This window comes from Rhinoraja longicauda, chromosome 10, assembly GCF_053455715.1.
Source record: "Rhinoraja longicauda isolate Sanriku21f chromosome 10, sRhiLon1.1, whole genome shotgun sequence".
NCBI classification, from domain to species: Eukaryota; Metazoa; Chordata; class Chondrichthyes; order Rajiformes; family Arhynchobatidae; genus Rhinoraja; species Rhinoraja longicauda.
In genome coordinates, this window is record NC_135962.1 from 15,979,807 (window position 1) to 16,005,116 (window position 25,310).

At 41.7% G+C, this 25,310-nt stretch overlaps 1 protein-coding gene across 2 annotated transcripts; it reads left to right on the plus strand.

The window, feature by feature from the left end:
- Positions 1-5,878: 5,878 nt before the first annotated feature.
- On the plus strand, positions 5,879-23,625 carry med6 (mediator complex subunit 6). Of its 2 annotated transcripts, none has more exons than XM_078407121.1 (8): positions 5,879-5,931; positions 9,893-10,052; positions 11,601-11,692; positions 14,690-14,772; positions 15,399-15,507; positions 18,695-18,810; positions 20,614-20,641; positions 20,737-23,625. In XM_078407121.1, the coding sequence occupies exons 1-8, from the start codon at positions 5,898-5,900 to the stop codon at positions 20,862-20,864; spliced, it is 750 nt and encodes a 249-aa protein (XP_078263247.1). In that variant the 5' UTR covers positions 5,879-5,897; the 3' UTR covers positions 20,865-23,625. The 2 variants fall into 2 exon arrangements, with proteins under 2 accessions (XP_078263247.1, XP_078263248.1); XM_078407122.1 differs by lacking the exon at positions 5,879-5,931 and adding an exon at positions 6,015-6,097.
- The last annotated feature ends 1,685 nt before the right edge of the window (positions 23,626-25,310 follow it).

The window sequence follows — 25,310 nt, forward strand, 5'->3', positions numbered from 1 at the left end:
TTGTCTGCATTAAATTCCATCTGCATTGCATGGCTCATTTTCCCTAGATCTTGTTGTGGAACACATTTTACTAAATTGAAAGTGCAACATAATACAAGTTGTTGTTATTAAGGACTAAGGAAGGTAAGAAATTCCAGACACACGAGGAAATGAGAAATCTGATCTCTTAAGTTCAACAAAACCATGTTCCAAGAATGTGAGAGAATATAGGATTTAGCCTATTTTGATCATAGGAATGAGAAAAGGGCATTTGTAGATTAAATGATCAAGGTGTTTGTCAAGTAATGAGGAACTTTAAAGATTTCAACAGTTGTGAGAGGGTTAACCAAGCAGGATTAGGTGGCTGGGATACAAAGACTGAGACATTGGACTGGTTTTCAGGTCCAAGATGGTCTTTTATTTCCCTAGGAAGTTTTAGTTACTAAAATGGATGTGATTCTAGTGTAAGTAAAAGCTTATCTGAAAATTCTATTAAAAAGAAGCTGCAAGCGCATTACCGTGAAAATTTGTGTAGAGGCAGTGTTGCTTTCAGACCTGTAATGATTTCTACCAGTTATTAACATAACTGCTGCTAATACAGTCAGTCATGCTGCACCACTGGCTCCCTCTGTCATTTCATGAACCTTCCACATCAGTATATAGGGAGCAAAATGAATAGCAACATTAGAAAATAACGTACAAGATGACAGCAAATATCCAAACTTATAAAATGCTCCATTCTTGGAAGGTGTAGCACATCCTTGTATCAATAAATTCATGTTGAGATGTGCAAAAAGGGATTAGCAGTTAGAACACCCAGAACATCCTGCCTCCCTTTACTTGAAACAGTCCATAACCAACATGCCTTTAATGAAAGCCTGCCAACTGACATCTTGGTGCCATATGGAGCAAAGACGAAATCGCTCAAGACTGAGTCTTGTATGTGTCTGACCTACAAGATAAAATCTTTAACAGCACTAATGCATTCCCCACCACAACAAGAACATAAAGTGAGAAGTCCTTAGGTTGATTCAAAATCTTCCAGGTGAAAATCCCGTTCCTCTCTCTGAAAAGGAAGGACTGACTGGCTAGGACAATATATCCTCATTGCACCACCTACCGGCTCCTTCTTAATTGCAAAGTTAGCATTTACTGCTGTTAGATACCAGGAAAAGTGCCCTGAAACCTGTTGCATGTAAACAAAATGAACTGCAGCACAATGAGAGCAGTTAGGATGTTTTGACTGGAATTAAAACAGTGTACATGATGTAACTCAGAAAGATGGGGATGCCTTCTTTATGTTCCATACCCCTTGGACAAAGCACCGGCTAGCAATTCAAAGCAACATTTAAGACTACATGGCAATTATTTGCTGTATGTTTACTTTCTGTATTTCATGAACTAGCACACCAAGGTCCTTCTGAACACTAACCTCTAATAGTTTCCCATCATTTAAAATGCATTTGACTTCTCTATTCTTCCTATTAAAATGAATAATATTTACCCATCTTAATTGTCATCTTCCACCTTTTATTGCCCACTCCCTTGATCTATCAAGCACTTTTTGCAGAACCATGAAGAGAAACCGGATAGAAAGAAGCAGTAAGCCTGTGATGGACTGGGCTGTGTCCACAACTCTCTGAGGTTTATGTGGTCAAGAGCAGAGCAGTTGTCATACGAGGCTGAGATGCATCCTGTCAGAATACTGCAGTGGTTCACAATCCAACAGTAATTTTAACTGGAAATGAACATAATCCACCACTGATTAAACCACATTTCTGAGGATTTGTGCATAAAAAACATACACAAATGCATCCAATATCGGGACTTTTATTTCTCCCTATCATGCGGCACGGACAAACTGAAAAATATATTTTTCACTTGCAAAAATACTTTGCGGAATTATATTTTGCAGAGCCAGCTCTGGGCAGAACCAAAAAAAACTGAAATGGGAAATAACCCGTTATTGATATTTATAAGTAGTTCCATAAATGTTTAAATGAAAAACCGTCATGAATTTTTTAGTTCTCTCTGACATTTAACAGAAATGACCTAGAAATTCCAAAACACAGCTTCATAAGCAATGGTACTGTGCTGTCGAAAGTGGGCTTAAACCAGAGTAAATGTTCACACATTTCCAGGTAACTTGGCATCCACTGGGAAATTTGTCCGTTGATTTTTTTAGGGTGGGATTTCTATTCTCACTGGCACATTTATTCCACTGTGAAATTCACCCAGTGCTGCAATATGCAAAATACGACTTATGAATATACAGACCAACCAACCGTTATGGACACCTATTCCCCGAAGACTGTGCTATTTAAAAGGCCAACCCTCAAACTGTATTATCCGTCTTCACATAGATATGTGACCTTCCGCAAAATCCAATGAGGTTGTATGTGTGCCTGAACTTTTTTCATGTGGAGGTCAAGGTCATAGTTGCCAAATCTTTGCTTATTAAGTGCACAAGGAACACAGAGCCAAGCCTGCAATAGTTGATCAGGGACGACAATCAAAGGGTGAATTACATTTCTGCTCGGCTCACGTTTCCATATTCAATTAATTTTACAAGCCTCACCGTGTTCCCATGAAAACATCAGATGGAGAAAGGAGGTCTTCCTCAATCTTATGTAATGTTACTTTTCACAAGCAAGCTTAGCCTCCAAAAATGATTCCTTGATTTCCCCTACCCCCAACCCAGCCTAGATTGAACTTTAAACTACTTATGTGCATCAAGGTTAGCCAATAAGAAAATGGAAGTTGCAACAATTCTTTCCAATGCCACAGAGATACAAAGAGTGCACCAAATTAGTGAGAAATGGTTCGTAACCCCTTCCAGTGTGTGATTATATGGTATAATTGCACAATGATCAAGGTACTGGAACGTGAAGGTCTAGACAATTGATCTGGAGACAGAAGAATGAATCGCTTCCATCACCTGTGTTATGATCGTCTCTTTGCAATGTGGCTCACCTCACCTCAGTCAGGCAGATTAACTCACACCTTTTGGTGATTTGGAGATACTCACAGGACAAATGTTGATTAGGCCACTTCATCATCATAAGACCATAAGTGATCGGAGCGGACTTAGGCCATTTGGCCCATCAAGTCTACTCCACCATTCAATCATGGCTGATCTATCTCTCCCTCCTCACCCCATTCTCCTGTCTTATCCCCACAACCTCTGACTCCCGTCTCCCGTACTAATCACAAAATTTCTTGAACATATGATCATATAGAGGGAAGGATGGGGGGAGGGGGATCCCTGTCACACTGGTCCTCTACATCCCCACTTCCCTGCATTTTCCTTCTGCCTGGCAACATTTACTGCTGCCTCCATTGGGAAGGTGCTTTGAGTACCGACTCACTCCAAAAACTGTTGTGACAATGAAATGACAGCTCTGAGCTTGACACAGAGACCTTGGCAGATATTGCTCAGGAAGATTTCAGCATAAGACTTAAGCATAAGATTTTAGCATAAGAATCCATGTGCAAATCCTCAATGTGCTACATTTATTGTGCCTTTGCCCCATTTCACTAATAGTGTGAAGTTACTGTGAACGTTATTAACAGCCTTTGGTTAGCACACCAACAAAGGAGATCTCCAATTTTTAATTTCCTTTAATAGTGTTATTTGATTTATCTTTTGTTCTTTCTCAAACAACTGTTCTTTTTACCTGCAGCAAAGTGTCAAAGAAGAAGTTTTCCACTTGCAGAATGATATTTAGGCAGAGGGGGCGACGTTTCAGTTTGAGACCCTTCTTCAGACAGATTCAGGGGAGAGGGAGACACAGAGATACAAAGATATGACAATGGACAATAGACAATAGACGCAGGAGTAGGCCATTCGGCCCTTCGAGCCAGCACCGCCATTCAAAGTGATCATGGCTAATCATTCACAATCAGTATGCCTTCTCCCCATACCCCCTGACTCCGCTATCATTAAGAGCTCTATCTAGAAAGCATCCAGGGAATTGTGGATGAGGCAGAGAATTCCACCGATTTACAACTCTCTGTCTGAAAAAGTTTTTCCTCATCTCCGTTGTAAATGGCCTACCCCTTATTCTTAAACTGTGGCCCCTGGTTCTGGACTCACCCAACATTGGGAACATGCTTCCTGCCTCTCGTGTGTCCAATCTCTTAATAATCTTATATGTTCCCATAAGATCCCCTCTCATCCTTCTAAATTCCAGTGTATACAAGCCTAGTCGCTCCAGTCTTTCAACATCCAACAGTCCCGCCATTCCGGGAATTAACCTAGTGAACCTACGCTGCACTCCCTCAATAGCAAGAATGTCCTTCCTCAAAACTGCATACAGTACTCCAGGTGCGGTCTCACTGGGGCCCTGTACAACTGCAGAAGGACCTCTTTGCTCCTATACTCAACTCCTCTTGTCATAAAGACCAACATGGCATTAGCTTTCTTCACTGCCTGCTGTACCTGCATGCTAACTTTAAGTGACTGATGAACAAGGACACCCAGATCTCTTTGTACTTCCCCATTTCCTAACTTGACACCATTCAGATAATAATCTGCCTTCCTGTTCTTACCACCGAAGTGGTAACCTCACATTGATCCACATTAAACTGCATCTGCCATGCATCTGCCCACTCACACAACCTGTCCAAGTCACCCTGCATCCTCATAGCATCCTCCTCACAGTTCACACTGCCGCCCAGCTTTGTGTCATCCGCAAATTTGCTAATGTTACTTTTAATCCCTTCATCTAAGTCATTAATGTATATTGTAAATAGCTGCGGTCCCAGCACCGAGCCTTGCGGTACACCACTAGTCACTGACTGCCATTCTGAAAGGGACCCGTCTTTGTTTCCTGTCTGCCAACCAATTTTCTATCCATGTCAGCACCCTACCCCCAATACCATGTGCTCTAATCTTGCCCACTAATCTCCTATGTGGGACCTTATCAAAGGCTTTCTGAAAGTCCAGGTACACTACATCCACTGGCTCTCCCTTATCCATTTTCTTAGTTACATCCTCAAAAAATTCCAGATTAGTCAAGCATGAATTTCCCCTTCGTAAATCCATGCTGACTGGAACGATCCTGTTACTGCTATCCAAATGTTCCGCAATTTCTTCTTTTATAATTGACTCCAGCATCTTCCCCACCACTGATGTCAGGCTAAGTGGTCTATAATTTCCCGTTTTCTCTCTCCCTCCTTTCTTAAGTTCCTCCAATCCACAGGAACTGATCTTGAATCTATAGAACATTGGGAAATGATCACCAATGCATCCACAATTTCTAGAGCCACCTCCTTAAGTACCCTGGGATGCAGACCATTAGGCCCTGGGGATTTATGGAAGGGTAAGATGTGAAAACGAGTGATCAAAGAGGACGACGATCAAGGAAAATGTAGAATGCGTGCTTCTGATCATAGTTTGGATGTCGTAAGTTGCTCTGGGTCTGTTGTTTGACCACAGGAAGTTGTTTTATTCTTTCAAGAAACCACATGAAGTTTGCTCTGGGCTACTGCTCTGGACCACAGGTGAACCACATCACCTTGGGCAGGTTGGCTCTGGATCACTGCTCTGGCCCCAGGTGGACCACCCTCACCTTGGGCAGGTTTGCTCTGGACCTCAGGTGCACTACCGTCACCTTGGGCAGGTTTGCTCTGACCCTCAGGTGGATCACAGCATCTTGGGCAGGTTTGCTCTGAACCTCAGGTGGACCACATCATCTTGGGCAGGTTGGCTGTGAAACCTCAGGTGCACTACCCTCACCTTGGGCAGGTTTGCTCTGGACCTCAGGTGGACCACCCAGGTTGCCCCAGGAGTCAGGGCCGTTGCTAGGAGACCATCCTCGCCCCGCCCCCTCCTCAGTCTCGGCTCAGCCGACCATCGTCATCGGAACGCGCCGTTTCGCGATGACGCGGCGACTGTGCGCCGAGCGGTAGCTGACATGGCGGCGGCGGCGGCAGCGGCGGACAGCAGAGGTGGGTTGTCGCGGCTCTGGGCCCCGCTCACTAGCGGTGGGGGCGGAGGAAGCTCTCACGGAGTGAGCTAGCGGACTGCGGAAGCGATCAGCTGGGATCAGGCACCGTTTTGAGTAGGAAGCCGACGAGAGAAGAGAAAGACAGCTGTTTCTAGTCCGATTACAAAGTAACCAAGTCACATTAGTTGTGTAGGAAGGAACTGCAGATGCTGGTTTGAACCGAAGACAGACACAAAGTGACACAAAGTGCCGGAGTTACTCAGCGGGACAGGGAGCATCCCTGAAGAAAAGAAATGGGTGACGTTTCGGTTCGAGACCCTTCTTCAGACAGAGCCAGGGAAAGGAATACGAGAGATATAGACGGCGATGAAGGGAGATGTAGGACAAATGAATGAAAGATTGTTTTTATCATGTTCATCTTAACTGCAAGTAAATCATATAATTAAGCCAAGCAGGATATGCTTTCTGATAAATCTCTGCTGCTTTCCAGTTTTTAGCCATCAGCAGTCTAGGGTGATTGTCTCGTAACATTTCTCAGCACTGAATCATTTTTAAAATTTAAAACTTGACTTGAAGAAAGCATGAATAAAGCATTTGAGAACGGAACTGCAATGAATTTAGTTTTGCTTAATTGATGAAAACATATTCCTTCATTCAGTTTCCATAATAATTACGAAATAGAGATAACGATTAAAAAAGTACAACATCTTTAATTAATAGGTTTGTGATCAATGGTGTCCCTGAGGGATCTGTTCTGGGACCTCTATTGTTTATGATTATATATAAATGACTGAGATAAAAATATAGATGGGTTGGTTAAGATGGGTTGGTTCAGTCTGAAGAAGGGTCTCGACTGAAACGTCACCCATTCCTTCTCTCCTGAGACGCTGCCTGACCTGCTGAGTTACTCCAGCATTTTGTGAATAAATACCTTAGATGGGTTGGTTAGTACATTTACAGAAGACACAAAAATTGGTGGAGTTGGAAACTGAGGAACCCTGTCAAAGGATACAGCAGGATATCCAGCAGGTTACAGATATGGGTAGAGAAATTGCAGACAAAGTTTAATCCAAGTTACTGAGATGTTGCTCTTTGGGAGGTCAAATATAAAGTATATAGTTAATAGCAAAACCCTCAAAAGCATTGATGTATAGAGGGATCTTGAGGTCCATGTTCATAGCTCCCTGAAAATGACAGCACACATAGAATGGTAAAAATCTTGTATTTGTCTGAGAGGGCATGAAGTGCAAGAGTCAGGAAGTCATGTTGCACCTTTTCTAAAACTTTTGTTCTGCCTCACTTGGAGTATTATGTGCGGCTCTGGTCACCCCTATAGGGCAAGGAAGTGGAAGCTTTGGCGAGGGCGCAGAAGAGGTTCATCAGGTTGCTGTGTGGAGGGTATTAGCTACAAGGAGAGGCTGGCAAAACTGTTTTCTCTGGAGTGTCAGAGGTTGAGGAGAGACTTGACAGAAGTTTATACAATTATGCGAATCATAGACAGGTATACAGTTAGAACTTTTTTTGCAGAGTGGAAATGTTAAGAGGATAGCTTAAAGGAGATATGCAGGGCAAGTTTATTTTACACAGTGAATGGTGGATGCTTGGAACATTCTCCCAAGGGAAGTAATGGAAACTGTCATTTAAGAGGCTTTTAGACAGGTACATGAATATGGGGGGGGGGGATATGGATTATGTGCAAGCAGAAGAGATCAAGTTAATTCAGCATTGTGTTTGGCACAGACATTGTAGGCCGAAGGCCCAAATTCTGCATATTCTAAAAGGCCCATATTCTAAAAGGTTTCATGTGGTTCTGTAGGAATAGGTTCTGACTATTAATAAGAGAGTGGGGAGTAGAGACAGGATATTTTTCCATATTGGTGGATTTCAGAAGGCGTTCAGAGACTTGAGGGAGTTTTGGGAGAGATAGAACTAAGAAAGAATACAAACTTGCATTTATATAATGCCTTTTGAGATTGTGAAGATTTGTAAGGTCCCATAGAGGAGTTTGGTCAACAAGTTTACAACACTTGGAATTGGACAATGAAATACTTAGGATGGGAATTGATTAACAGCAGAGAACAAAAACTAGGAAAACGGATATCTTTCAGGCTGAAGGCTGTGTTTACTGGATTACCACTGGAATTGGTAATTGGGGCCCCAGTTAGTCACCATCTATCTCAAAGGTACCTGACTGTCCTTGTACATAAGACATTGGTAGGTAAGGGCAAATAGCATGTTGGCTTTAATTGTGAGACCACACTTAAGACTATTGTACATAGTTTTGGTCTCAGTAAAAAAGATAAATTTTCCATTGGTGTATAATTAAGGTTCTCTGCACTGGTCCCTGAGATGGTGGATTTGCTGTATGTGGACACATTATAAAGACTGGACATATTTTATTGCAGTTAAAAGAATGAGAGATCGTGTTGAAACTCAACATTCTTACAGGCTTAACAGATTATGGAGCATGCAGGTACAGCAGGCAGTGAAGAAAGCCAATGGAATGTTGGCTTTCATAACAAGAGGAGTTGAGTATAGGAGCAAAGAGGTCCTTCTGCAGTTGTACAGGGCCCTAGTGAGACCGCACCTGGAGTACTGTGTGCAGTGTTGGTCTCCAAATTTGAGGAAGGATATTCGTGCTATTTAGGGCGTGCAGCGTAGGTTTACTAGGTTAATTCCTGGAATGGCGGGACTGTCATACGTTGAAAGACTGGAGCGACTAGGCTTGTATACACTGGAATTTAGAAGGATGAGAGGAGATCTTATCGAAACGTATAAGATTATTAAGGGGTTGGACACGTTAGAGGCAGGAAACATGTTCCCAATGTTGGGGGAGTCCAGAACAAGGGGCCACAGTTTAAGAATAAGGGGTAGGCCATTTAGAACTGAGATGAGGAAAAACCTTTTCAGTCAGAGAGTTGTGAATCTGTGGAATTCTCTGCCTCAGAAGGCAGTGGAGGCCAATTCTCTGAATGCATTCAAGAGAGAGCTGGATAGAGCTCTTAAGGATAGCGGAGTCAGGGGGTATGGGGAGAAGGCAGGAACGGGGTACTGATTGAGAATGATCAGCCATGATCACATTGAATGGCGGTGCTGGCTCAAAGGGCCGAATGGCCTCCTCCTGCACCTATTGTCTATTGTCTATTGATTGTATGCACTGTTGTAGGAAAGTGCTTGGTGTGCACAATAAAATACCACAAACTCTTAACAACAAAATAAATCACATTAGTCCCTCTCAGCCAGAAGAAGGGTCTCGACCTTTACTCCGCATATATTCCCTAACCCGTTGAATTATTCCAGCATTTTGGGTCTATCTTCGGTTAAACCAGCATCTGCAGTTCCTTCCTACACATAATTAATCACATTATTTGTGTTTGACAGAAGAATAAACAAAATATTGTGTTTGACTTTGTATTCTGCAAATATAGAATTTATAAGATTAACCAGTATAAGATTTTATAAGATTAACCTGGGCGGCACGGTAGTGCAGCGGTAGAGTTGCTGCTTTACAGCGAATGCAGCGCCGGAGACTCAGGTTCGATCCTGACTACGGGTGCTGCACTGTAAGGAGTTTGTACGTTCTCCCCATGACCTGCGTGGGTTTTCTCCGAGATCTTCGGTTTCCTCCCACACTCCAAAGACGTACAGGTATGTAGGTTAATTGGCTGGGTAAAATGTAAAAATTGTCCCTAGTGGGTGTAGGATAGTGTTAATGTACGGGGATCGCTGGGCGGCACAGACTTGGAGGGCCGAAAAGGCCTGTTTCCGGCTGTATATATATGATATGATATGATATGATATGATAACCGATGATCCTTTGAATTAATATCGAGTTACCTCAACAAGTAAATTTAGTTGCCATTGCACAGCAGCTATTTACTTTCTCCCTGTATGCATTAATCTAATTAAAGCCTATTTTAAAAAAATGTCACTTTATATTTGTGCTGTTTTGTTTCTTTCAGATAACCTTCTGGGGATCTCATGGGTAGACAGTGCTTGGATTCCAATTCTAAATCCAGGGAATGTACTTGACTACTTTTCTGAAAGAAGCAACCCATTTTATGATCGGACTTGCAACAATGAGGTAGTCAAAATGCAACGGCTTAGCCTGGACCATCTACAGTAGGTATTACTTGATCAATGTGCTCCAAAGTGCAGTTCTTTTTGACAATTCCCTCAGATTACTGCATAACATCCAATAGGTGTTGGCGGATAAGGTTCACAGTACCATTCATGCTATTCTGCTGCTGTAGCTTTGTAATCAAGTTAGAGTCTGCTTTTGTGTTGTGCCATGCTGACCCCCCACCTGTTATTTATAGGTTCAAAGATTCTTCTATTCCCCAATAAATTAAAATTTCATGTTGTCTTTGTGAGTTCTTATTTTGCCAGATGTTTAGTTTGTGTTTAGTGTCACCAATCATTCCCATCAATGAATCACCAGCATTATGATCTGGAGCGTGCCTTCACTCATGAAACATCTGGGTGAGCCGTACTGGGGCCATGGATCAAACAAAATGGTGGTCCCTGTTTTCAACCTTAATTGAATATACCACATGTTGCAATATTAGTCCCTTTATGTTTGATGACTGGATATGATATTTAGCTATAGATTAACACAAAATGCTGGAGTACCTCAGCGGGACAGGCATCATCTCTGGAGGGATGGAATGGGTGTTGTTTCGGGTCGAGAGATATAGACGGTGATGTAGAGACATATTGAACAAATGAATGAAAGATATGCAAAAAAGTAACGATGATAAAGGAAACAGGCCATTGTTATCTATTTGCTAGGTGAGAGCGAGAAGCTGGTGTGACTTGGGGGGGGGGGATGGAGAGCTTTAGTAGATTGATGATTGGTATCTAAAGCAACAAATTTGTACAATAAATATTTTTTTAAATGAAGCTTGAAAATAGAGGTGCAGGTTTTGTGTGCTGGATAAGTTGTTTATAATAGAATGAAATGTTTAGTTTTGTTTGATTTTTGCCATATTTTCATTTATTATTTCATCTATTTGCAGTGCAGAGAATCTGACCATATATATGGTTCAGTTCAGATTGAAAATTAAGTGTTTGCAGTATACACCTGCAAACCAAACTTGCAGAACCACAAATGTGTCTGCCTTGCCCAGAGCTGGAAACGTGAGCTAATCTGTGATGTAAATTGGTTTCAGCTTTCAGGAAGCAGCTGGCAATAATTGATTTCAACCCTGTCTTTTCACTGTGATAACTGTTAAAGGACCCGTTAAGTAATCTTAATGGGAAAATTGCTTCATATTTCTAACACTATAACAGCATTGTCAGTAACTGGATCGTCAAAATGCAGGAGACAATCCAGTTACCTGCAATATATGTGATTACAAATAAAATGGGGTAATCCTGTTTATACTTCAGCTACTTGCCCCTTGTGTGAGTTTGACAATCAGTAGGACAGCAAGCTTCTTTACTGTGTCCTGAGTTTTGGGACTATGTTGTGATTGGATGTCAGATTCTGGGGAACGGTGGGTAAATGATTTGATGGTTAAAAATTAGTTTCACCTCTTTCACCTAAAGAGTTCATCATCCAGGCCTTCCTTTCATTTGCAACTCTTTTGTGTGAGAAGCAATGTGAGAACAATGATTGCTGATGAATCAACCTGATCAATTCACCCTGCTATTTTTTTGTCGGTTTAGTAACATGACTGGTCTGGAATACATTCTGCTACATGCACAAGAACCTATTTTGTATATTATTCGAAAGCAACACAGGCACAGTCCAACCCAAGGTAAGACGTTTCTATGTAACTGAAGCTGTCATAAGAATAGCTTTACAATGGCGTACAACCTTGGTGTGCTAGATATAGTGAACCTTTAGAATTTATCATGGAAACTGAATTTCAGTGGAAGTCAATTGCAAATTCTCTTTTGTTTTCCAACTTGCAAAGACAAATAACTAAATAACAAATACCTGCAACAAAGAAAAATGTGATTTTTTGGGGATTTTTATCCAGACGTTTTGAATGTACAAAGCAAGAAATTGGTGAAATTGCGGACAGTGGGGAAGGCTGCCAAAGTATACAGTGCGATGTAGAGTCAGGTACAAATGGGCAGAGAAATAGCAGATGGAGATTAGAATAAACCCAACTGTGAGATGTTGCACTTTGGGAAGTCGAATGTAAGGGGAAGATATACAGTTGATGGCAAGACCTTTTACAACATTGATATGAAAAGGAGTTTTAGGGTCTAAACTAATAGCTTCTTGAAAGTGGCAATAAGAGTAGATAGAATGGTATGGTATGCTATCCTTCATTGGTCAGGGCTTTGAGTATAAGTCGGGAAGTAATGTTGCAGCTTTATAAGACGTAGGTTCAGCCCCATTTGGAATATTGTGTGCAGTTCTGGTTGTCTCATTACAGGAAGGACATGGGGTCTTTGGACAGGGTGCAGAGATTTATCAGAATAGGTCATAAGTGATAGGAGCAGAAATAGGCTATTTGGCCCATCAAGTCTACTGCGCCATTCAATCGTGGCAGATCTATTTCTCCCTCCTAACCCCATTCTCCTGCCTTCTCCCCATAACCCCTGACACCTGTACTAATCAAGAATCTATCTACCTCTGCTGTAAAATATCCATTGACAAACTCCATTGCCTTCTGTGGCCAAGAATTCCTTAGATTCACCACCCTCTGACTAAAGAAATTCCTTCTCATCTCCTTCCTGAAGGATTGTCCTTTAATTCTGAGACTATGACCTTTAGTCCTAGACTCTTCCACTAGTGGAACCAGCATCTCCACATCCACTCTATCCAAGCCTTTCACTATTCGGTAAGTTTCAATGAGGTGAAATGTCGCTTGGATTAGAAAGCATTAGTTATAAGGAGAGGTTGGGCAAACCTGGATTGTTTTTTCTAGAGCGTCAGAGGCTGTGGAGAGACCTGATAGAAGTATATAACATGTAGGAGGCATAGATAGGGCAGACAGCTGTAGCTTTTATTCCAGGATAGAAATATCAAAGACTAGAGGACACTGGCCTACAATATCCTGGAATATCTTTCCTTTTTAAGAAAAGCAACAGCTCTCTCTGCTCTCCGGACCTCCGGAACTTGTCTATGCTAGGGAAGAATCAAAAATCTTTGGCAAAGTTCCTGCAATCTCCTCTCTTGCCTCTCCCAATTATATAGATTCCATCAGCCCCTTGGGATTTATCCACCTTAATGTTTTTCAAGAGCCCTAACATCGCCCCCTCCTTGATTTCAAACTGTCCTTGCATATTCATATTCTCCACACTGATCTCACTGTTATCCATGTCTTCTCCTTGGTGAGTACAAATGCAAAATACTCATTTAGTACTTCGCCTACATTCGCTGACTCCAACCATAAATTGCTTGTAATTGCCCACTCAAGTTCTTTCCTGTTTGCTTTATATTCCTCAAAAACCCCTTCTGATTGCATCTTTCTAAATCTTATACAAACTTCCTATTTCTTTTTGACTAAATTCACAATCTCTTTAGTCATCTAAGATTCCCTTACCTTACCATCCTCATCTTTCCTCCTTACTGGAACCCATGCTGATGCTGAACTCTGAGCTGCTAGCCTTAAAACAACTCCCTTTTGTCAGACGTGGACTACCCAATAACAACTGCTCCCAAACTGCTCTCCCCAGGTCATGCCTAATAATGCTGTAATCTGCCCTACCCAATTTAGTATCTTCCCCCAAGGACCAGACATATTCTTGATCATAATTGTCTTAAAACCCATGGAGTTGTGGTCACTGGGCCAATATCCTGGAATGCCCTCACTAACAACTTTGGTTATACCCATACATCAAGGAATGCAATGGCAGCTCACTATCCCTTCACAAGGACAATTAGGGATTGGCAATTAAATATTAGCAGCCTGCAAAATCCACATCCTGTGAATGCATTAAAAAAAACCCCAAGATGACTGTCTGTGATCCATCTTCAAGTAAACGCACTGGCATTCAAAGAATCATAGAAAGCTGCAAGACATAAAATAGCCATCTTGTGTGCCTCCAGTGTCTTCTTACTTATGAGTCAATCTGTTATGGATATGATCCACTGTTAGGGTTTGAACTTGCAATTACTTTTGATATTTCAACCTTAATACATTGTAAGAGCTGGCATGTGGATTTTAAATTGAAGTCTGGTTGTTGGCAAGGGTGATGTTCAAGTGGATGCTGAAGATCACACACTGTTATTTGTGGAACCTAGTTTCCATGCGTTAATAACAAAAATGCTCATTCTCTTCATTTTTGCTGAGAATTGTTTAGTTGAACTCAGTTTTGTTGGCATAAGTCACTGCACTTCAATTGACTGTGAGATTTGTACTGTTGTATCACATAAAAGCAACTTTGTCTCCCCCCATGCCTTTTTATGCTAATGAGTAGCTTGAGAAGAAAATAGACTACAAAGAACATTTGAGATTAGCGAAGGTGGCGTAACTCAGTGGGTCAGGCAGCATCTCTGGAGAAAACAAATATGAGACGTTTCGGGTCAAGACCCTTCTTCAGACTCCTTGTGTGGGTCTGTTTTCCTGCTATAGCTTCCTAATAAACCAATCCAGTCATTTCATCTCTGATTTATTATCCGGGGCTGCTTATGCTGAAAAACCAGGATTTAAAGCAGTATCCGCTGAAGTATTACTTGTTTAATATCTGGTTCAAGATTATTTATCTTTTGGACCATATTAGAAAATTTACTCTAATATATAAGAAATTATTTTTTGCTGTTTACTTTATTTTAACATAATTTTTCTCCTTTTCAGCTACTCCTTTGGCTGATTATTATATAATTGCTGGAGTAGTGTATCAAGCTCCTGATTTGGGATCTGTATTAAACTCTAGAATGGTAGGTGATTTTTCTTCATGTTTTTTTGAATAAGTGTATTTGATGTTCCTACCAAATATACATGATCAATACGGACACTACATCATCCATGTAGGCCAGTTTATTTTGAATTCAGTTCAAATTGCGGTTTCTCTTCCAGAGATGGAAACCAGTATGCCTTCTTTTCTCTCTCGTATCCTGTTATTACATCCTGTAATTAGTGTAACAACAACAGTTTTGCATGGCTGGATATCTCAGTTCCTGTCATCTCTATTTATATTTCAGAAAAGGCAAGAATTCAATAAATGTAAAAAGGGAACCGACAGCTCTAAAGTTAAAGACTGTAATTAGTAAACTTCAAAAACAAACCGGAGTTGCTTTCATGAATGATGCAGATCCACTGCTGTCAGATCTACGCAGCTTACATGCAGTTGCTATGTCCAAATGATGTCCATCTTAACAAATGCAAGCCCTTGAAATACCATTTAAACATTCTGCAGGAGACATCTGGCATTGTGGTTGCAATGTGATAAACTCTATGTTCTTTTTCCAGCCGAAAATATTGTATGTTATGAATAGTTCATTTATGCTGAAGACAATTATTATTTGGTAACTATTATTTCAATTCCATTTTCTTCTAAAAATAGCTGACAGCAATTCACGCAGTTCAGTCTGCCTTTGATGAATCCATGTCTTACTGCCGATACCATCCCTCTAAAGGATACTGGTGGCATTTCAAGGACCAAGAAGAAAGGGGTAAGTTATCACATACTTTTTTTCCAAAATTGACCATTTTCTGAAACTGTTAGTAGCATGCCATCTGCTGGTGGAAAATCGTAGAGCAATCTAAAATAATAAAAATTGCAGGCCATAAGAGAGCAAACTGTTCCAATTGACAGAAAATGAAAGACCAACAAACATAGGATTTGGGCAGTTTGCTAACAAACCTAAAGTGACATCAAGGGAAATTGCATTACACTGGAATGGATTGGAATTGACTGCAGCAACGTGGGGGTTGACGATTCAATTGCAGCATTAACAAAGAAGTTAGATGAGTGTATGGGGAAAAAAATAGAGGGGTGCAGACAGAGGATGGGGAAATGGTCCTGGCTGGATCTTTCTTACATAAAGCCAACGTGGACATGATGGGTTAAACAGCAACCTTTCATGCAATAAACGTTCTGTGATTTCATCATACTAGTCAATTTCGGTCTAAGATACAATAATGACTGAGCATCCACAGCCTTTTGGGCCAGAGATTTGCGATATCCCAGCCTTGTGACTGAGCAATTTTGTCTATTTTCCAGTCCTAAATGACCATCCGCTTATCTTCAGACTGTTTCGTGGTTCAGAGCTCCCAGCTAGGGCTCTCAGCCTATACCTTATTAACCTATAAGAATTTTCTATCTTTCAATAAGATCACTAATTAGGCTTCTAGTGTAAATATCACCCATATTACTCAACCTCTCCTCTTGGACAACTATGTTCCAGAAATCATTAATTCCTTCTTCTGATGATGCTGACTAAATTGCTAAGTGCTTCCAGCATTTTCTGTTTACAGTCCCATACCTTTAATGATTTCCCTTGTTTAGATAGACAACTCTGGATTTATATTGAACCACATTACTTTTAATCTTGATGTAAAATTATATTATATTTCGTAAAGACCTCTACCATAAGATTATCATTTAATTCTTGTTGCGCAGAAGTAAATTTGTTTCCTTGTTGATTCCTCATCATTCTGATCAAGAAATTCATCTTGTGTACATGTGCAGTAATGAATCATTTGCTGTGTTATTACAGTTTGATTTGCCTTGTCTACGTATAGATTCAAGTCCCCACAATTGCAGCAATGCAAACCAGACTTTCCACCATTGACTGTAATTACACTTCACACTGCTTCTGGAAAGCAACCAACATAATCAAAGACTTGTCCCACCCTGATCATTTCACCTTCTCCCTGCTCCCATCCAGCAGAAGGTACAGAAGCTTGAAAGTGTGCACCACCAGACTCAGGAGCAGCTTCTTCCCCTCTGTTATCAGGCTTCTGAACGATCCTTCAATTAGCTAGGGTACTGTTCGATTCACCTCTACCCTATTGTGGACATCAATCTTTGTTTATGGAACTGATGCGCTGCAATGCTGGGAAAAATGTTCTGCATTCTGTATCTTTTACTTTGCTCCGCCTATTCTGCATTCTGTATATTTTACTTTGCTCTGCCTATTGCACTTGAGTTTGATGATTCTATTTATGTTTTGTATTATCTCATCAGATTGCATAACATACAAAACAGGGCTTTCATATTTACCTCAGTACATATGCAAATAATAAAACTAAACATTGCAAATACAATGGTGTGGCGGCTCCCAAGGGTCGGGCCATACCACTATCGAACCCCTCGGCCCTTAGCTACAGGAATAAAGGATGGGATTTTAGGCGCGATCTCTCTAGCAGACTCGACCGGACTAGAGAACAACAACGAACAAATCCCTCCCGAAATACCTGGCTCCTCGCCTTTATTTCGGGCTTATAGACGCACCACAATGACACATTTTCACTAATTTAATCATTTATACCATGTGTTACACACAATTCCTTCTGTGGGACTGTAAATAATTCCTCCAATATTTTCAGTGGCATCACCTAAAATGAATTCTGGTTCTATACCACAATCTTCTGAGGCACTATCCTTTCTAACTACTGAACTGATGTCATTCCTTATTAATATTGCTACCCAGATTTATTTTCCTTTTTGCCTACTTTTCTTAAACTTTGTTAACCGTGGGATATTTAGTGTCCCAGCTTTGGTCAGCATGCAGCTATATTTCCGTAATGGTAACATGAATACAAGGAACTGCAGACGCTGGTTTACAAATTAAAGACACAATCTGCTGGAGTAACTCAGCGGGTCAAGCAACATCTCTGCAGAACATGGGTCAGTGATGTTTTGGGTTGGGATCCATGTTGGATCATATCCAGTTACTCCCATTCATGCCACTCATTCACCTGCCCTGTTGCTGATATAACATGCATTAGTTAGAGCATCATTAAGTTTAGGCTTTGAACATTATCCCATACTCTTTAACTTTTTTCTCTGCTGTTTCTGCTGCCTGCTTGCTCACTACATTTTTAACCTCTAGCCTTGTTTCTCTCCCATCTAACTCAGGTCACTATTCCGTATCTGAGCTGGTTCAAATCCACCACAAAAGCACCAAAAAGCCTTCCTGCGATCATTTTGGTGCTACGCCTGTTGAAGTGTAACACATCTAACTAGTATAGTTCCCACCTTCCAAGGAAATCTAAAGTTCTATCTCCTGCATGTCACTCCAGTCATGCAGTTATTTGCTTTATCCTCCTATTTCTGCACTGACTAGTATGTGACACCGGGGGTAATCCTGAGATTGCTCTCTTTGGTCATTTTTAAAACTATGATTGAAAGGGAAGAGGGGAAGTAGACAGTATAAAGATGTGGGACAAAAGCTTGCAAGCAATAGGTGGTGCACGTGAGGAGGGGTTGATTGTCAGATAAGAGTGAGGTGGGAGAGGGAAGGATGCTGATCAGCCTTTTGTTCTCCACTTAACACTGCCCAGACTTGTCACTATCTCTACCCTTCTCTCTCCACCTGACTTATCTGCCAATCAAGCCCACTTCACCCGTGCCCACCTATTTCTTGTGAACTATTGCCCAACCTTCTCCCCAACCTCTTGACTGTCTTCTTCCCCTCTACTCTTTCAGTCGAAATGAATGGTCCTGACCTGAAACATTGACTGTCTATTTCCCTCCACTTGTGCTGCCTGACCAGTTGAGTTCATCCAGTGGCTCTCTTTTTCTTGCTCAAGATACCAGCATCTGCAATATTTTGTGCCTCCATTTAAAAGGGTAATTGTTTGCCGTGAAGATATCTGAAATGTTGTGTCGTTTTCCCTGTTTCTCCCAAACAGACAAAGTAAAACCAAAATCAAAGAAGAAGGAGGAGCCAAGTTCAATATTTCAGCGTCAGAGAGTGGACATGTTACTTCTGGATATCCGGCAGAAATTCCAGCCCAAGTACATTCAGGTCTGTCTGGTCAACGCTTTTGTTAAATATATCAATGAGTGCAGAAGAACACCGTTGCCGACTGTGTGATGTTCCCTTAATTCCACAATGTGCAGGGAGAACAAATGGTTTGAATCCTACAATTTGCATTGGTGGCAGATGGGTTTCAATGTGGTTTAGCTGATTGTCTCAGCAGCATTCAACTCTGAGGAACCTCTGGAATACGCCACTTTCTGAGACCACTTTTAATACCAAAACCATCTGGCTGTACTTTTTTGCACGAGGACACACTGCTACTAGTTCAGGTTTAATAGGATCGAAGTTAAAACGGGTTTTTTGTTATGCAGTAAAGGTGATACTAAAAAAATGGTCAATGTGTTCACTAAACAACCCCCTCACAGAGTGGATTTGAATAGGATTATTTACGCATTGTACTTTGGTATTTCAATTCACCTTCATGGATGAAATTGCAATGATTTGCTGCAAATGTAAAGTAAGTTTGTTCATTCTCTCCACATCATCCTCGGGCTGCACAGTAGCACATCAGTCGAGTCGCTGCTTTACAGTGCCAGTGACCCAGGTTCAATCCTGACCTCGGGTGCTGTTTGCACGGAATTTGTATGTTTCCCCCTGTGACCATTTGGGTTTTCTCCGGGTGCTCTGGTTTCCTCCCACATTCCAAAGATGTGCAGGTTTGTAGGTTAATTGGCTTCAATAAATTCGTCCTAATGTGTGGGATAAAAATAGTGCATGGGTGATCGCTGGTCAGCGTGGACTCGGTGGGTCGATGAGCCTCTCTACCCTGTTTCTCTAAAACTAAGCTACATCATCCATACAATCTTGGCAGCATTCATACCCGACAACTACTGCAGCCAGTAATGGCTCACATACTGTTATATTAAGCATCAGGTCCACAGAAGGTCCAACCTTATTGCTGTTTCATGCCAAGCAAAGTTGCATGATCACTTTGGCTCTATTCGCAGTCTTTCTCTTTGCACTGCTGCACGTTACCTGCAATGTAAATTATAGTTGGAGCGGAACTAATCTACTTGACAGATGGGTTGGGACCATTTCCGTCACCTCCAACGGGATCCCACTACTGGCCACATCTTCCTATCTCCATCCCTTTCTGCTTTCCGCAGAGACCGTTCCCGCCATAACTCCCTGGTCCACTTGTCCCTTCTTACCCATACCACCCCCTCCCCTGACATCAGACTGAAGAAGGGTCTCGACCTGAAACGTCACCCATTCCCTCTCTCCCGAGATGTTGTCTGACCGCTGAGTTACTCCAGCATTTTGTGTCTACCTTCTGCTTGACAGATGGGAAACGAGTCAATCTATTTAGCCTTAACAGCAGAACCATGTTTATCTCAAGAAGCCGCAGTATGCAGACGATGTTTGCTTTTGCACCTTTGTATGCTGAGCTTTAAGTCATGGTCCACTTATTCAATTAAAAAAACACAAGTTCAGCCTTTCACCACCTTGCAACTATTGCCATTGGACCATGAGGGTTGACAATGACAATGACTTCATGGGATTGCTGAACAGGAAGTTCAGTGGTATTTCCGGTCTGTTTCAGAAAATAATAGCTTGTCCCTTTTGTTTGCTCGTGCTCTATTTTTTAACTAATTTCTTGTCTTCCAGAGTCAGTCTCATCCTGTTGAAATGCGGAGTACAATAGAGAGTTTCCCTTTATAAACATTGACCTCATTATAGCGAGAAGGGTGTTACTATGAAACAATGGAGAATTTATTTGATCTTATCTTATGAAGGTCTCTGAATACCTTTAAAAAATATATTGATTGACATTGTTTTTATTTTCAGCCAAAATCTGGAGACAAACCTATACCAGGTGAGGTTTTTTTCTGGCACATCAAGTTAATTGTGTGGGCTTTTAGATAAATATATTGACTGCCTTTTTTGAATGTTAATATTTTTGCCTTTCAGTGGAGGTGAAAAAAGAACCTGAGCCAACAACTGAAACAATCAAACATGAAGAAAAAGAGTCTACAAAGAACTCGCAGCAGAGTTCAACAACGAAAGCTCCTCCTGAGAAACGCATGAGGCTGCAGTGAAGAGGTGGTTGAATCCTTCTCACCGAGTCAATAACCTCCAGGCTCAGTCCGCATGGGCAACTGGACTCTTGCATTTTCATTTCATACACAGCAATTATTTTTTGTATTTGTTTCTGTACTGCAACCACATAGGGAGTATGTTCTCTGAGAGAATTTTAACCCTTGTGGTTCTGCAGTCCCTTCCATTTCCCAAATGACAACACTCCTTGTAACTTTGAACATTATTTTCTTGCTCTGGTTGAAATGAGATGGAATAATTGAAAGATGTCCAAAACTACAATTTTAGCCATTGCTGGATAAGAGGATTGAAGTTGAAAACAAGTGATACCATTGGTACTTGAAATATTACTTGGCTGTTTTGTACCCGTTTAAAAAGGATGCTTTATAATATTAAGTTTATATGAGTCACAGTTTATTAAAAATCTAAATCTGCAGATGCTGGTAATTTGAAAGAAAAAAAGAAAATACTTGAAACACTTAGCAGGTCGGAAAGAAATAGTTAATGTTTCAGGTCAAAGACTGTTCAGTTTTGCCTGATTTACAGATTATTCAAGTGTATCGATAATTAATGGTTTAGTTGTTTGTTGCTTGGTTCATTCTTTTGCAAAAACTATGTATAATATTTTCCATCTGACTGAGATGTGTAGTTGATTGAGAAATGATGGGTTTGAAAGCAAGTTATTTTGCCCTGTGCTCCTTGGCATTGTACTTTGCTACTTTGTAAAGGTAAATTACATTAAAATTCATGTTTGTTGATGAATTTGGTAAAGATGTCTATCCTTCAATGAAATGCTCAGTGAGGAATTTCCAGGACTAATTCATGGATTTATGCTGATTACCTCTTATTATTAGTTTAACATTTCTTTCTTTCATTCTTCCTGTACACCAGAAAGGGAATTATTCTATGGCCTGTTTGTGCTTTATCCTGTACAAATGCAAGCACAAAGCAGCAAATGTACACAAGAACAGTGAATTGCCTCCCCTCACTGGCAGCAGCCTCTTCCTGCCAGGATACCTTGGGGTGGCTTCCCCTGATTGAAGGCAGATTGCCAGAGATTGCCTCCGATCAGGGAAAGCAGGTGAGGACGTGGACGTCCCCAAATGTCCTCCACAGCCAAAGAGGCTGCATCTCGAGTCTTCAGGTGGTTCTTCGACCAGGAAGTGATGTTAGCCAGTTGAGGAAACTGCTTTATGTGGAGGTGATAAATGTATATGGAGATAACTGAGTATGAAAATGTCGCCCTTCTTTGAAAGAGGATACGAGTACAGGAGCAAAGATGCCGTCTTCCAAATACATAGACCTGAAGCGTTGTGTGCAATTTTCAATTCCATACCAAAGACTGCTGCAAAGGGACTTCAATAACAGCTCATCAGAGTGATTTCTGGGTTGGTAGATTGGATTCACTATGCCTGTATTCACTAGAGTTGAGAAGGATCAGAAGATATCCCATTAAAACCTACAAATTAGACACTGTTGGCAAAGTTCGATCTGGCTCAGAAGCCTAGAATGAGGTGCTCACAATCTCAGAGATGAGAAATATCTTTACTCGGGTGGTGAACCCGTGGAATTCCCTACCACAGAAGGCTGTGGAAGCCCAGTGGTTGAATATATTTAAGATGACGGTTGGATTTCCAGACAGAAAAATACATCAAGGGGCACGAGAACAGTGAGAATATAGTATTATGATTGAGGATCTACTGTGATCTGATTAAATAGTAAAGTGAGCTTGAAAGTCCATATGGCCCTCTGTTCCTAATTTTTATGTTTCTGCAATAGTACAGAAGAAAGAACATCAAGAAGCAGCCAGTAATGAATGCAATACCATCGGTAATAATTAGAGTGGATCTAACAAAATCAATTGCAGGGCTTTAAAAGTGCTTTTGCTGAAAGCAATTTATCCTGAGTGTCCAGATCTATGGATTTGGATTATTAAATAATGTTGCAGCATGGAATACTGATGGAAGTGTTTACATTCTTTTACTGATTCTTTCAAATGTTATTGTCAAATGTTAATGCAACTGGACAGGACAGTGGAGTGGGGATTTGTCAAAAGACAAAGCTTGAATACATATGTTCTTTTCTTCAATTAATAAAAAACACTATAGATTCTGGAAATTTGAAACAAAAACAAATGCTGGTAATGCTCAACTAGTCAGCCAGCATCTGTGCAGAGAGAAACAGTTAAAGTTGCAGAAACATTTGAACAATAAAGAGCAATCTAAATAAAGGTCCTGACCCAAAACATCATCTGTCCATTCCCTCCACAGATGCTGCCTGACCGCTGAGTTTCTCCACCATTTTGTCTTGTGCTTACAAAAGGCCTTTGACCTGGACAGCTAACTGTTTCTCTCTCCAAGATGCTGCCTGACTTGCTGTATATATCCAGTGTTTTCTATTTTTTGTGTCTTTCACATTGTCAGTCCCACAGTCTGTTGCTGGAGTATCGTCTGTTTCAATATATCCTGCAGTATGACGATGCTGCCGTACATCATTTCACAGATATTTAATGAATGTTTCCAAAAATGAAGTGTGAATAATTTGACTTTCAAAGTGTGTTTATTAAATCGTGTGATTAATGATGTTGTTTTCTGATATCCTGAGAAGTAGTTTTGTGTTTCTGAATAAAGAACCTGAAACTGCTGTAATCTTCAAAAACGTATGTTTTTTGAGAATGTGTTAGTTCAGGGCATCTCAGATACATGTGTGCAGAATCTAGTCTTGTGCCTTGTGCCATGCTGAACCCAGATAAAGAGTTATTTATGCTAGTTCCATTTCCCAGTTTGTCTTTTTGTCTCTGGTCTTTGTCTATCCATCTACCCATTAAAAAAAAACCCTTGCCTGTATTCACCTATTGATTGCCAGTCTTTGTTCTGCCCGCAGCTCTCTTACAGTTTCCTTCATCCCCCCCCCCCCCCCCCCCCCCCCCCCCCCACCACCACAATCTGTATGAAAAAGCATCCCAACCCAAAATCAGCAGTAGCAGTAGCAGCAGTAGCAGCAGTAGCAAGCAGCACCTAGCTGTGTTGCTTGGGAAGTAGTGTGTGGGGATTGTGTGGGGATAGTAAGGAGTAAGACCTGTGTGATCTCCCGGACTAGTTTCGATCGCCTAGCTTGGGGTCGGAGAGGAATTTCCCGGATTTTTTCCCAAATTGGCCTGGGTTTTTAATCCGGTTTTCGCCTCTCCCAGGAGATCACTCAGTTCTTTTGGGTGGGCGGTTGGAGCGGTTGGAGTAGCGGCCGGGCGGTAGGTTTAGTAACCGAGCGCGGGGCTTTGTTTGGAGAGTATGACTGCCAGGGCAGTTTTTTGTTCTGGGTGTCAGATGTGGGGAATCTGGGAGTCTGATAGTCTTCCAGACATCCACATCTGCGCCAGGTGTGACGAGATGGGGCTCCTAAGGGACCGTATTAGGAACCTGGAGCGGCAGATTGATGACCTCCGTCTGATCAGGGAGAGTGAGGAGGTTATAGATAGGAGTTACAGGGAGGTGGTCACTCCTAGACCACGGGAGGTAGACAAGTGGGTCACTGTTAGGGGGGGCAAGGAACAGAGGCAGGGACTAGGGAGTACCCCGGTGGCTGTACCCCTTGGAAATAAGTACTGTTTAAGTACTGTTGGGGGGGACAGCCTACCTGGGGGCAACGACGGTGCCCGGGCCTCTGGCAAGGAGTCCGGCCCTGTTGCTCAGAAGGGTAGGGAAAGGAAGAGGAGAGCAGTAGTAATAGGGGACTCTATAGTGAGGGGGTCAGATAGGCGTTTCTGTGGACGCAGTCGGGAGACCCGGATGGTGGTTTGCCTCCCTGGTGCCGGTGTCCGGGATGTGTCTGAGCGTGTCCAGGATATCCTGAAAGGGGAGGGAGAGGAGCCAGAGGTCGTGGTACATATAGGTACCAACAATATAGGTAGGATAAGGGAAGAGGTCCTGAAAGGAGAATTCAGGGGGCTAGGAAGAGAGTTAAAAAAAAGGACTTCCAAAGTAATAATCTCAGGCTTACTGCCTGTGCCACGCGATAGTGAGAATAGGAATGGAGTGAGGTGGAGGATAAATACGTGGCTGAGGAACTGGTGCAGGGAGCAGGGTTTCAAGTTTCTGGATCATTGGGACCTCTTCTGGGGGAAGTATGACCTGTACAAAAAGGACGGGTTGCATCTGAACCCGAGGGGAACCAATATCCTGGCGGGGAGATTTGCTAAAATAACTGCGGAGACTTTAAACTAGTACGGTTGGGGGGAGGGACTCAAACACAGATAGCTAATAGGCAGTGTGTGAGGCAGGAGGCAGAAAAGGGAAACACTCAGACCCAATATGTAGGAGAGAAAGAAGGGAAAAGAAATAAACTGAGAATAAGAAATGATGGGTCCCTTAAATGTGTATATTTTAATGCTAGGAGCATTGTAAGAAAGGTGGATGAGCTTAGAGCCTGGATTGACATCTGGAAGTATGATG